This window comes from Balaenoptera ricei, chromosome 5 (assembly GCF_028023285.1).
Source record: "Balaenoptera ricei isolate mBalRic1 chromosome 5, mBalRic1.hap2, whole genome shotgun sequence".
NCBI lineage: Eukaryota > Metazoa > Chordata > Mammalia > Artiodactyla > Balaenopteridae > Balaenoptera > Balaenoptera ricei.
In genome coordinates this window covers 143,417,170-143,429,226 of record NC_082643.1, presented here as the reverse complement: position 1 = coordinate 143,429,226, position 12,057 = coordinate 143,417,170, and the positions used below count along the sequence as shown (strand labels likewise).

The following is a 12,057-nucleotide window of genomic DNA, read 5'->3' as shown; positions in this document are numbered from 1 at the left end:
TCGCGCGGTGTTGAGTTTCCTGCGTTAGTGCCTCTCCCGTGTATTGTGTGCTGCTTTTTAGGGAGGCACCAGGCTCCGTGAAGAATGAGTGTTCAGTGTTTTTACTGACGTGAAAAACAACGAGGTGGTTTCTGTCTGAATCTACACAGGACGGTTTGAAGAGATGCGTGGTTTGACTTGCATTACTTGTAGAAGGTCAAATTCAAGAGTGCTACCATCACACGTGTCCTAGAGCCTGTCACTTAAACTGTATTCTTTCTTCTAGGTGACGTCAGGCATCCAAAGTATATCCAACAGACTGATTTGGCTGCAACACTATCAATAGGGCTTGGTCTGCCGATTCCAAGGGGCAGCGTCGGCAGTCTCATATTCCCGGTTGTAGAAGGAAAACCAATGAGGGAACAACTGAGATTTTTACATTTAAATACAGTACAGCTTAGCAAGTTGTTGCAGGAGAATGTTCCATCGTATAGAAAAGGTAAGCCAGTTAGTAGCTGCTGACATCTGTCATGCTGTGTGTGTGTTTCCATTGCACCTGATGTCTTCCTGACGTTCCCGTGGTGTGCACTACAGCAGTCTTTGACTGTGTGTTCCTTTTTATTAGAACCCTGACTGTCACCATTAGCAACACCCACAGATGCAACCATGTAAGTCAAAATCTTTCATAAATTTATTTATTCAGCAAGTGCTGAATTTTTTTCACTAAGCTCCTGTTTGGCCAGGGGCTGTTGAAAGCACTGGAGACACAGCAGGAGGAGAGCTCTGCCCTCGTGGAGCTCATCATCCAGAGCGGGAGAGAGAGAAGAGCAACAGCAGATGTCAGATAGTGATGGGCGCCTTAGGAAAAGGCTCAACCGGGGAAGGGTGGGGATGCAGGTGGGCGAGGGCCACTGGGGCAGGTTGGCCTGGGAGGGAGCCTTGTGGCAGACGCAGAGTCTTGTGGTGGGGATGTGCCTGCACAGTCGAGGAGTGACCGGGGGCCCGAATGGCTGGAACTGGCGGAAGGCAGAAGGAGATGAGGTCTGAGGGGTGAGGGCCTTTTGGACATTGAAGGGGTTCTCACTTCCATTCTGAGTAAATGGGGAGCTCCTGCGGGGTGTTGTGCAGAGCTGAAACCTTCCACTTGCATTTTCAGAGGCGCCCGTGTGGAGGGCTCTGTGTTGTGCTGCCGCAGAGCCAGGAGGCTGGTGTGCTACTTCAGTGCAAGGGGAGGGAGCGAGGGCCCAGGCAGTGGGATCCGGGACAAATGGTTGGTTCTGGATCTGTTTTGAAGGTAGTGCAAGCAGGATTGGCTGATGCACTGGATGTGAGGTGAAGCAATCCAGCGACATAAGGAACAACTTGGGGTTTGCAGCTGAACAGTGAAAGGATGCAGTGACCATCACTGAGGTGGGGAAGGCTGTGGGAAGAGCGGGCTCGCAAGGCAGGTGCTTGTGTGTATGCTGGGGGGCCGGGACAGGATCGGTGTCCACGAAGCCAAGTAAAGAAAGAATTTCAAGAAGGAGAGAGTGAGCAGATGTGTTGAATGGGGTTCAAGGTAAAATAAAATGAGGAATTGAGGGGACTTCCCTGGTGGTCCAGTGGTTAAGACTCCACACCTCCACTGCAAGGGGCGCGGGTTCGATCCCTGGTCCGGGAGCTAAGATCCCGCAAGCCATGCGGCGTGGCCAAAAATAAAATGAGGAACTGAGAACTGTCCGCTCATATGGCAGGTGAGGTCTCAGCAACTTTGCTGACAGAGCAGTTCACATGGAGACAGCCTGGCTGGCGTGGGTGCAGGTGAGGACCAGGGACAGGGCAACGGGCTGGCATCTGAGGTGGATGGGGCCCAAGCGGGGTGTGTCCTTAGTTTTAAGCTGCGAGAAACTGGAGGGTGTTTATATCTTGGTAGGACAGCTCCCCAGGACCATACTTTCAATCAGTTTACTCTGACCCATCCAGGGACGTCAAGGCTAATGTTTGACGCTGGGGCTGGGGCTTGTTGGGAAATGCAGAGGAGGTCACCTCCCAGTTTGAGGCAACATTTGATGGGATGTTGGCAGGTTTTCCTACTTGAAGTGGTGGGGTACTGCCCAGTGGAGTGAATGCCTGTGAGTTTGTGGTGACATGTAAACTGACCTTGAGTTGGTTGTGGAGGACACACCCTGCCAGCAGGGAGTGGTTGGGAACCAGGTGTCCTGAATGGCAGGAGGGCATGGGGAGCACCAGCTCTTAGACCATGAGACAGCCCGGGCAGCACCTCTGTCAAAGGTGAGGCCCAACCACCGTGCACGTTTCAGTGCAGACCAGAGGCAGATAACTTATGAGTTTGGTAGCTTTTGCAAATTTGTTGTTGGCAGCGTGTGTCCTTTCTCCTATACCAACAACTAATAAAAACGAAACCCAAAAAACGGTGGGGTCGTTTGCTTATTTCAGAGATAGCAGGGTAGGGAGGATTGAGCGCTGCAGTGGCTGTGGCCGTAATGAGCCTGTGAAATGAACAGAGGCCAGTCCCCGGAACGAGAAAGCACCCCCAGGGCCTCACAGCCCCATCCAGGATGCCCGTCGTCTGCACCATCAGTGACAGTGTTTCCTGAAGCAAAGCTGGGTACATGTCTGACAGGGAAATAGATGTCAAGGCCTGCCATGATATCCACCCCAGTCTGATGCAACTCGCTCGTCTGACCATTTTTTGGTCGTAGCGGGGGCTGTTATCACCTTTGGATCTTTGCGTGTGCTCTTCCTGCTCATTGGATGCTGTTCTACCTGTTCTACTGGTTAGTTCCTGGGCATCCTTTACATTTTAGCTTCACTGTCAGACCTCCCTTGTCCCCCACGCTCAACCCCATTCTTAAGTCAGTTCCCTTTCCGTTACCAGGGGTCTCTCACTATTCTGTCTACTTTCCCTCCATAGTATTTTTCACTATTTGTAGTTTCACGCATGCGTGACAACCCTGCTGGATCACAGACCCGCATTGGCAGGACCTACCCTGATGCATCTAGCACGTAGTCAGTGTTCAGCCCATTTTTGTTTGGACGCATGCACAGGTGCCCCCCATGTCTCTGGGACTCTAGGCGGTGGGGTGCAGACACAGGTGCCCCCATGTCTTTGACTTTGGGGTGGTGGAATGTAGCAAGTACGAGTACCAGCTTGGATCCAGACTTAGACCCCAGCTCTCACCTGCCCGCCCATGAGCTGGTGTCTGAGTTGCCTCCTCTCTGAAATGGGCATTTAACCTTTCAGGTCCCATAGGTCACGGGGAGAGGACCTGAGTGAGGGGCTTAGGGTCGTGCCTGCCACCAGCACTTGGTACAGGTCAGCTGGCTCCAGCAGCAATGGTGGGGCTGCAGGCATCGGGGCCCACGCTCAGGGGTTGTGCAGTGAGGATGCCACGCTATGATCAGGGAAGGCGGGGTGGGTGCACTGCTGGTGGGCTGGGCCAAGGCCCCTGAAAGGCATGGCCCAGACTACCTTGGAACAGCTCTGCTTGAAGTTGAAAGAGCATGTTAAGTACCAGGGAGTCTCGGAAAAGAAGTTCTTGCTCTGCCGACCAGTCGAGTTACAGGTGAGTCTGGTCCAGCCCTGACAGGAAGGAAGGCAAGCTCCCTGGCCTTGGGCAGCACGCCACTGTCGTCCCTAGTGGGGAGCCAGCTGCAGCCGGGGCTGGGCTCCATCCACGAGCCATCACGCAGCCCTGGCTTTATGTCGGCCGTGGATCATTCAGCCGGTGTGGTGCATGGGAGACATAGCGTTGTGGTAGGAGGGCTGGGAGACTGCCATCCCTTCCCAGAGAGGACGGGTGAAGCAGGGAAGCAGGTGAAAGAGGGGCGCTGACGGTGAAAGGCAGGAGGGGCCAGCCTGCCTTGGGGAAGGGGCCGCGGCGGAGCAGGCGTCAGGCCACTGCCTGCCCCGTCCTCACACAGAGCGTGAGGGTCGGAAAGATGTTGTAGAACTGAGGGCCTTCTCATGCAGTGCGTTTCTGGGGTGTTTTAATATTGCACCTTGAGGAAGAAGAGTGGAGAGAGAGAAGGGGGAGGAGGAGGCAAGCGGGAGGCAGAGAAGGAGGGGCCGAGCGGCGGGCAGACGCTGCTGTCCGTGGTGTGCACCGAGGGCTGGCGGGCAGGAAGGACGGCAGAGGACGGGCTGGCTTCATCCGCTCTTGGGGTTTTACTGAGGGTGTTGGCGGCCACCCCCACCCCCGGAGTTCATCTTGGTTAGGTGTCAGGCTCTACCATGTGCCATGAATAACTGAGGACTCTGAGATTACACATGTGCGTGCATGTCGGTGATAGGTGTGTGTTGCCTTTTCTTCTTGTCAGAGCCTGGATTTGAGCAGTTTAAAGTGTCAGAAAGGTTGCACGGGAACTGGATCAGACTGTACTTGGAGGAAAATAACTCAGAAGTCCTTTTCAACCTGGGAAGCAAGGTTCGCAGGCAGTACTTGGACGCGCTGAGGACCCTGAGCCTGTCCCTGAGCAGACAAGCAGCCCAGTATGACGTCTACTCCATGGCGGCGGGGACCGTCCTGGTCCTGGAGGTACGGGTGCCTGTGCAGTGTTGCAGCTCAGCTGTTAAACTGAGCAGATAGCTCAGCCAGGATTTGGGGGTTTAAAGGATGTAGGGTATCAGTGTTTTACAAAAGAGAAGGCGGAGTCCCCTGTCTGTCAAAGTCGCGGGCACCACCGCTGTTTCCTGTTCCAGGTGGTCGCCCTGCTCCTGCTCTGCGTCCCGCAAGCGCTGAGTGGCAAGGCTGAGCTGGACGTCCCTCTGCTGTCGCCCGTGTCCTCTCTGCTCTTCTACCTGCTGCTCCTGGCTCTCGCCGCGCTCCACGTCGTCGTGTGCACCTCCTCTGACAGCTCGTGCTATCTGTGCAGCCTCCCGTGGCTCGCGGCAGGCGGGGTGATGGTGCTGATCTCCACACTGCTCTGCGCAGTCGTATCTGCTCTCACCGGGATGTTTGCCGCTGGAAGCCGTCTGAGTAAGGTAAGGCTGGCTTTCCAGATAGGCTGTTCTTGTCACTCCAGCTGATGAGACATGGGTTAAACCCCTGGTGTGTACCAGGCGTGGTGCTGATGGGAGCTGAGGAAAGCGCCCACCCTTCATAGGAGCCGACAGGACGTGCTCACAGTGGCTGGTCTCCCGGGTCCCTGAGCATCCCGACTTGACATGCTCAGACCTGTGCTATCAGGTCTCGTGCCTTCCTTCTCAGTTGGAAAGACAGGGTCCCTGGGACCGTAACCAGGGGACTGTCCAGAGCGGCTGGCACAGAAGGACAGGCAGCTGGCTGACGTGGGGTCAGGAGGAGACTCAGACCCCGTCCTCATCCTGCCTCATGAAATGCAGTTTCCTGTTCTAGACTGATGTTTCCCTTTAGAATTCTTGCAGCCTTTGGCCTCTGACACCTTCATTCATCAGCCGCTTGTGGTGGCAGGGTGGCGAGAGAGAGGTGGGCAGTCCCAGTTGGTCCACAGTGCCCAGAGCCCGAGGGACCCAGTGCAGTGACTCCAGGCCCCCAGTGCAGCTCCTCGTCCCAGGGCCACAGACACCCCCCCCACCACCACCTGTGTGTTGTCGTTTACCACACACATGTCTCCCCGCTGGAGCATGGGCTTCCCCAGAGCAGTCTCATTCTCGAGGGCCTGACCAGTCTCACAGTATCAAGCTCTATCATGTGCTAGCTGCACACAGTTAATAGAACAAATATCGAGTAGTATTGAATGACGGCCATTGAGTCCTCATTTTACTTTAAATGCTTTAAATTAGTGTATTTAAGGGCTAGTACTGTGATGCCAACCGTTGTAATGGAAACTCTCTGGATTTCTGGAAAGTTCTTGGAGAACTTAGATGTCTGGTTTGGTGGAATATACCCTTGGGGCTCTTTGGTTTCGAGTAGCAGGCAGGGGCTCAGAGGCGAGGACAGGGTGCAAGGAGGGCCAGGCCTGGGGCTGGTGGGCGAGCGCTCCAGGCTCTGGCACCGCCGAGACGGTTTGGGTCCAGACGTCTCCAGTCTCCTTGTCACTCAGCTTAGAACCTGCAGTCCCGGGGAGGACCGCCCTGCTGCTTCCACGTCCTCCTGGCGGTGCTCGGGGGGACGGGGAGGGGTGGGTGCCGGGCGTGAGGAGCAGCGGGCTGTGTTCCGTAATCAAAAGCTGGACGCTCCGCAGCGAGAAGACGCACTGTGCAGATTTTTCCCTTACAAAATCCACTTTCCTTTTTACAGAATCCACCTCCGTCCAACTCAAGGTGGTCGGAGTTAGATCTTCTCATCTTGTCGGGGACCGTGGGCCACGTGTTGAGTCTGGGCGCAAGCAGCTTCATCGAAGAGGAGCACCAGACATGGTACTTCCTCGTCAACACGCTGTGTCTAGCTCTGTGCCACGAAATCTACAGAAACTGCTTTGTGGGAGACGACTGTGCGCCTCAGCGTTGCCCGCACGCGGGAGAGGAGTTTGACGGGGTCGCAGCGGCCCCACAGGGCAAGAGCACTGGCCCTGACGTGTGGGAGCTCGACAGAGCGTCCAAGCACCCCTCTCCCCTGGAAGCGCTCAGAGGCCCTGAAAAGTGGATGGTGCTGGCGAGCCCATGGGTGATTCTGAGCTGCTGCCGGCTGCTTCGGTCACTGAACCAGACGGGTGTGCAGTGGGCCCACCGGCCTGACCTGGGGCACTGGCTCACCAGGTGAGAGCATAAGCCGTGGCCTCGGGCCAGACCCTCCATAGGCCTGTTTTTCATATTCAGGATAGAAAGGGTATTTGAGATCTGAAGAAATAGAAAACTAACCCATGATTTGACATTGAGAGGTGACTTTATTTGAGGCTAGCTTGGTAGTTTGGTTTTTTATTGCTGAATCACTGTAAGTGTTCATGTTTGAGAACCTGTGAATTTTAAAATGATCACTGCAGCAGGATATAGTTTGTCACTCGCTGCCCTGTCCCCGATGGTGCGAGGCTGGGGTGACAGGCTGGCAGGGCATGTGTCCAGGAGCCCTTGGGAGAGTGGCTTTGCCTTCTGTGCTTCCGCCCTTCTCTGTCCTCCTTCCTCTCTCCCCGCGCCCAGGAAGGGCAGCTGCGTTGGTTGGAGCCTGTAGGTGAGTCTTCAGCCCCCTCTGAGGCCTCTCACGAGTGGCCGGGAAATGTAGTAGAAAGTATAGCAGATACAGAGGATTGAAGTACAGAGAAGAAACTAGGACAGAAAAGACCAGCATTTGGCTATATCATAAGTTTTACTCTCTGTCAGTGAAGGTTTAGAAAACTAAAGTACGGGAACAGTGAAATGAAAAAGTATTTCCGAGAGTGACAAGGGTCACTGTCGGATCGCTGGGAAGAGCTTCTGTAAGAATTGTCAGCAGGAAGCAGGACTCAGGAAGGTCGTAGACACGTTCCTAAAGGAGGAAGTGCCAAAGGAAAGAACAGGAAGTGCTCGCTTCTGCTCGTGATTCGGGAACTTCAGTTAGATAACAATGTGCGGTTTTATACCTGATGAGGGAGGCGTCAAAAACCCAGGCTTGACGAGCACCGGAGGGTCCTGGGACCACACACTGGCACAGTCCTTTTGGAAGATACCTGGAATTATACATCAGAGGCCGTAAGATTGTTTATTCCTCTGGCCAAATAATCCTCATGATAAATTTCTCCCAAGTGTTAACGATACTAGCAAACGTTCGGCAACCATAGTAATCACAGGTAGCGTTTTTCAGGTTCCTGCTGTGTGTCCACTCGTTTCATTTTCACAGCAACCCTGAAGAGAGGGCGCTGCCCTGTCCACGCTTGGGGTGTGAAGGCAGAGGGGAGCTGAGGCAGCACCAGGCAGAGCCAGAGCACATGAGGATGAGAGCATGCTAGGGCAGCACAACGACCTCACTTCTTATTTTCCTGGGAAGTTGCAGCACTGCAGGAGGATTTGCTGATTTCCACCCACAGATGCACTAACATGCGTGCAGGGATGCCCCCACCACCCCTGGCCCACTCTCCAGGGTGCAGCTGTGCCCGCTCCTGGGTCTAGACCCTCCTCCAGCACACTGGACCCCCACCCCTTTCCATCAAGGGTGCTCCCCTCCTGCAGCACGATTTTCCCTGTCAGTTTGTAAAGAGGCTGCAGTTTCGGTGATTCCTCCTCCAGGGCAGAGCCTTCGAGAGACGCCCAAAGTCGCCATCTCTATGCTCCATTTTCCATTTGTGACAATTAACAATCCAGGATCTGCATGGAACATGCAGCTTACAGAGCAACAACAGAGGCCCCAGTGTGGCCCCCATCACCATCTGCCATCCCCGGGACCCATGCCCTGGCACTGGCCTCCTTTCCTCTGCATCTTTCCAAGTTAGTTTTTCCGTGTGGCATATATATACCTTGGCTTAACAGCTATTGAATATTTGGGCTTTATGAGCATGAGCTGCAGTGAATAGAACAGGAAAGAGCCCTGCCTCCCCAGGGCACAGCTCAGCGAGGTAGCAGGGAGTGGTGGGCAAGGGCCAGGCAGAGAGAGGGCCTGTGACCGCTATGTGCCCAGCCTCTTCACTAAGTCTCCCCACCTCGGAGGGGGCAGACACTCCTGAGTGAGTCTGTCTGCACTGACGAGTGAATGGAAGAGGATGGTGCCAGGATGTGTGCGTCTCCCGTGGGCGGGCGCACACTGGTAAATATGGAGTTTGCACACAACCTCTTCACCTGTGGTTGGGGAAAATGAGGCTGCCCCAGAAAGGGGGCACCGGGGGAGCCAGGGGATAGTGTTAAATATATCACTGCCCTGGCCAGTGCAGAGCTGATGGTAGGTGCCAGTTGTGAATGAGCAATGAGAGATTGGGTTAACGGCCCTTTATTTGTTCCACTTTAAGAACCTCTGTTTGAATTTAAAAAACCAAAAATTTTCTTTTTTGCTTTTCAGGAAAATGAGCTCTTTTTAGTACAGTTCTTAGAAAGCCACTTGGTGTAGATCCATAATATCACTAGTTATCCTTGGTAGTAATTTTTGGCATTTTACATTTCATTTCAGCTCTGATCATAAGGCTGAACTCTCTGTTCTGGCCACAGTTTCCCTCATCATGATTTTTGTGTTGGTTCAGAAGAGGTGCTCCCTGGCATCAAAAGTGGCCATGGCGTTTGGCCTGCTGGGCATCTATTGCTACAGGGTGGCCGTTGGAAATCTGCTGTTCCCATGGCAGCAAAACAACAAAGACATTTCAAAGTAAGTGTACTGGCAGACACGAGCATTTGTTTTTAGATCTGTTCTAATGTTTTATATACTAAAAAATGCCATGCAATCTTGAGAACATTGGAGTTTGGTCTTTGTGAATTGTGATTTTGTCAACAGTTACTGACAACGCCTCAGTGAACCAATTCTGTTAGCCTCTTTTTTTGATAGGAGAGAGACAAATAACCTGGAAGTAAGGTCACTAAGATTTATTTTTTTTCAGTAAGGGATTCTTTAAAAATAAAGAATTTAAAGGATTCAGTTTTGCTCCATCAAGAAGTAACTAGTAATGAGGATAATAACGAGCGGATGCTTCCTAGCAGTTGGGGGGGCGAAGCATGCCAGAAAACCAAACTTTCCCATAACTTACGTGAGCTCCTGGAGCGGGGGCTCATGGTGATTGAATCGTCAATACCACTTTTTGTGTGTCAAAGTGGCAGCTTTTTTGTTTTTAATGGTGATGTGGGTTGGGGTGGGCAGAGCCTGTTCTGGAGGGCTGTTCGTAAAACGTGTTAAGAACCTTGACTTTGTCCAACCCTCTGACTTGGGTGTCCTCTTACAGGATTTATCTCAAAAATACAACCAGAGGTGAGGCGAGAGACTGGGATACGGGCATGCTCTCTGAAGCATTACTTTACAGTTGCACAGAGTGAAAAACAAGGTAGTTGGCCAACAGTAGTGGATAAGCCTCGGAGTTATGGTTTCAGGTCTTACGTTTAAGTCTTTAATCCATTTTGAATTTATTTTTGTGCATGATGTAAGAGAGTTGTCCAGTTTGATTCTTTTAAACGTAGCTATGTAGTTTTCCCAACACCACTTATTGAAGAGGCTGTCTTTCCCCCATTGTATGTTGTTGCCTCCTTTGTTGTAGATTAATTGCCCATATAAGTGTAGGATCATCTGGGCTCTCTATTCTGTTCCATTGATCTATGTGTGTGTGTTTGTGCATTACCATACTGTTTTGATTACTGTAGCTGTGTAGTATAGTTTACAGTTAGGGCATGTGATACCTCCATCTTTGTTCTTCTTTCTCAAGATTGTTTTGGCTATTTGGGGTCTTTTGTGTTTCCCTACAAATTTTAGAATTCTTTGTTCTAGTTCTGTGAAAAACACCATTGGTATTTTCATAGGGATTACATTGAATCTGTAGATTGCTTTGAGTCGTATGGTCATTTTAACAATATTAATTATTCCAATCCAAGAATATGGTATATCTTTACGTCAGTTTGTGTTGTCTTCAGTTTCTTTCATCAGTGTCTTATAGTTTCCCAAATACAGGTCTTTTACCTCCTTAGTTAGATTTATTTCTAGGTATTTTATTCTTTTGATGCAGTTGTCAGTGGGATTGTTTTCTTAATTTCTCTTTATGATACTTTGTTGTTATATAGAAATGCAACGGATTTCTGTTTATTAATTTTGTACCCTGCAACTTTACTGAATTCATTGATGAGCTCTAGTAGTTTTTTGGTATTGTCTTTAGGATTTTCTATGTATAGTATCATGGCATCTGCAAACAGTGACAGTTTTATTTCTTCCTTTCCAATTTGGATGTCTTTTATTTCTTTCTCTTATCTGATTGCTGTGGCTAGGACTTCCAATACTATATTGAATAAAAGTGGCGACAGTGGGCATCCTTGTCTTGTTCTTGATCTAGATCTTTTCACCACTGAGTATGATGTTAGCTGTGGGCTTATCGTATGTGGCCTTTATTATGTTGAGGTATATTCCCTCTATACCCACTTTCTAGAGAGTTTTTTTTTTTATCATAAATGGATGTTGAATTTTGTGAACTGCTTTTTCTACATCTATTGAGATGATCATATGGTTTTTATTCTTCAATTTGTTAATGTTGTGTATCACTTTGATTGATTTGTGAATATTGAACCATCTTTGCATCCTTGGGATAAATCCTACTTCATCATGGTGTATGATCCATTTAATGTTTTGTTGAATTCGGTTTGCTAATATTTTGTTGAGGATTTGTTAATCTGTGTTCATCAGTGATATTGGCCTATAATTTTTTTGTGTGCAATATCTCTGTCTGGTTTTGGTATCAGGGTGATGCTGGCCTCATAGTATGAGTTTGGAAGCATTCCTTCCTCTGTAGTTTTTTGGAATAGTTTGAGAAGGATAGGTATTAAGTCTTCTCTAGATGTTTGGTATTGCTTTCCTAATCAGAGAAAGAAAAGCAAGTGTTATCCTCTCTAAAAGGGTGTCAAGGTGAATTCTGAGGGCTATGGCCTGGTTGTCTGGGTGGCTGAGGGGCACAAGGGCCACACCTGGAAACAAGACCTGTCAACTGGTGTGGGACGTCAAGGTGATGCCAAGGGCCTGGCCGAGGTGACGGCAGAGTGGCAGGCCTTCACCTGAGGCAGGGAGGTCAGGTGGGGAGGGCATGGTGGGGAGACATCTTGAAGACTGTTCACTTCAAAGTCTGAGACTCTGGGCAGATGTCAAGGCTGGATGTCACATGTGAGGGCGTCCAATCCAGGGGTGTTTGTTTAAATCTCAAAGTGCAATACATGAATAAATTCCTCTTTCCTCTCGGATGCACCTGATTTCAGCATCACTCACTTCAAGACTTCGATGACTTCCTTACCTTTCATGGATACAACAGCATGTACCTTGTTGGTGCCCAAACTGTAGGCCAGTGCACCCTTTCATTAACCGGCACTGCTTGGTTCACATCCGTCCCGTAGAATGCTTCCATCCTCCACCCCCATCTGTCCTGATTCTAGACCCCTCTTGGTTCTAGATCTGCCCCAATTCTAAAGCTGCCCTAATTCTAGGTCTCCCTGAAAGCTGCTTCTCTCCTTTCAATCCCCGCAGGTGCTGCTGTCCATCGGTATTCTAGAATCCTCTACATTTAACTCTTGACTTTCTTCTCCAC

The 12,057-nt window shown here is 50.8% G+C and overlaps 1 protein-coding gene across 3 annotated transcripts in view; it reads left to right on the top strand.

The window, feature by feature from the left end:
* PIGG (phosphatidylinositol glycan anchor biosynthesis class G) overlaps positions 1–12,057 on the top strand; it is a 41,093-nt gene that overhangs the window by 18,053 nt on the left and 10,983 nt on the right. For all 3 annotated transcript variants that reach the window (XM_059923815.1, XM_059923814.1, XM_059923816.1), the window contains exons 6-10: positions 266–478; positions 4,300–4,517; positions 4,682–4,963; positions 6,201–6,658; positions 8,970–9,161. In XM_059923815.1, coding sequence (XP_059779798.1) covers positions 266–478; positions 4,300–4,517; positions 4,682–4,963; positions 6,201–6,658; positions 8,970–9,161 — 1,363 coding nt within the window. The remainder of the gene's footprint in view (positions 1–265; positions 479–4,299; positions 4,518–4,681; positions 4,964–6,200; positions 6,659–8,969; positions 9,162–12,057) is intronic.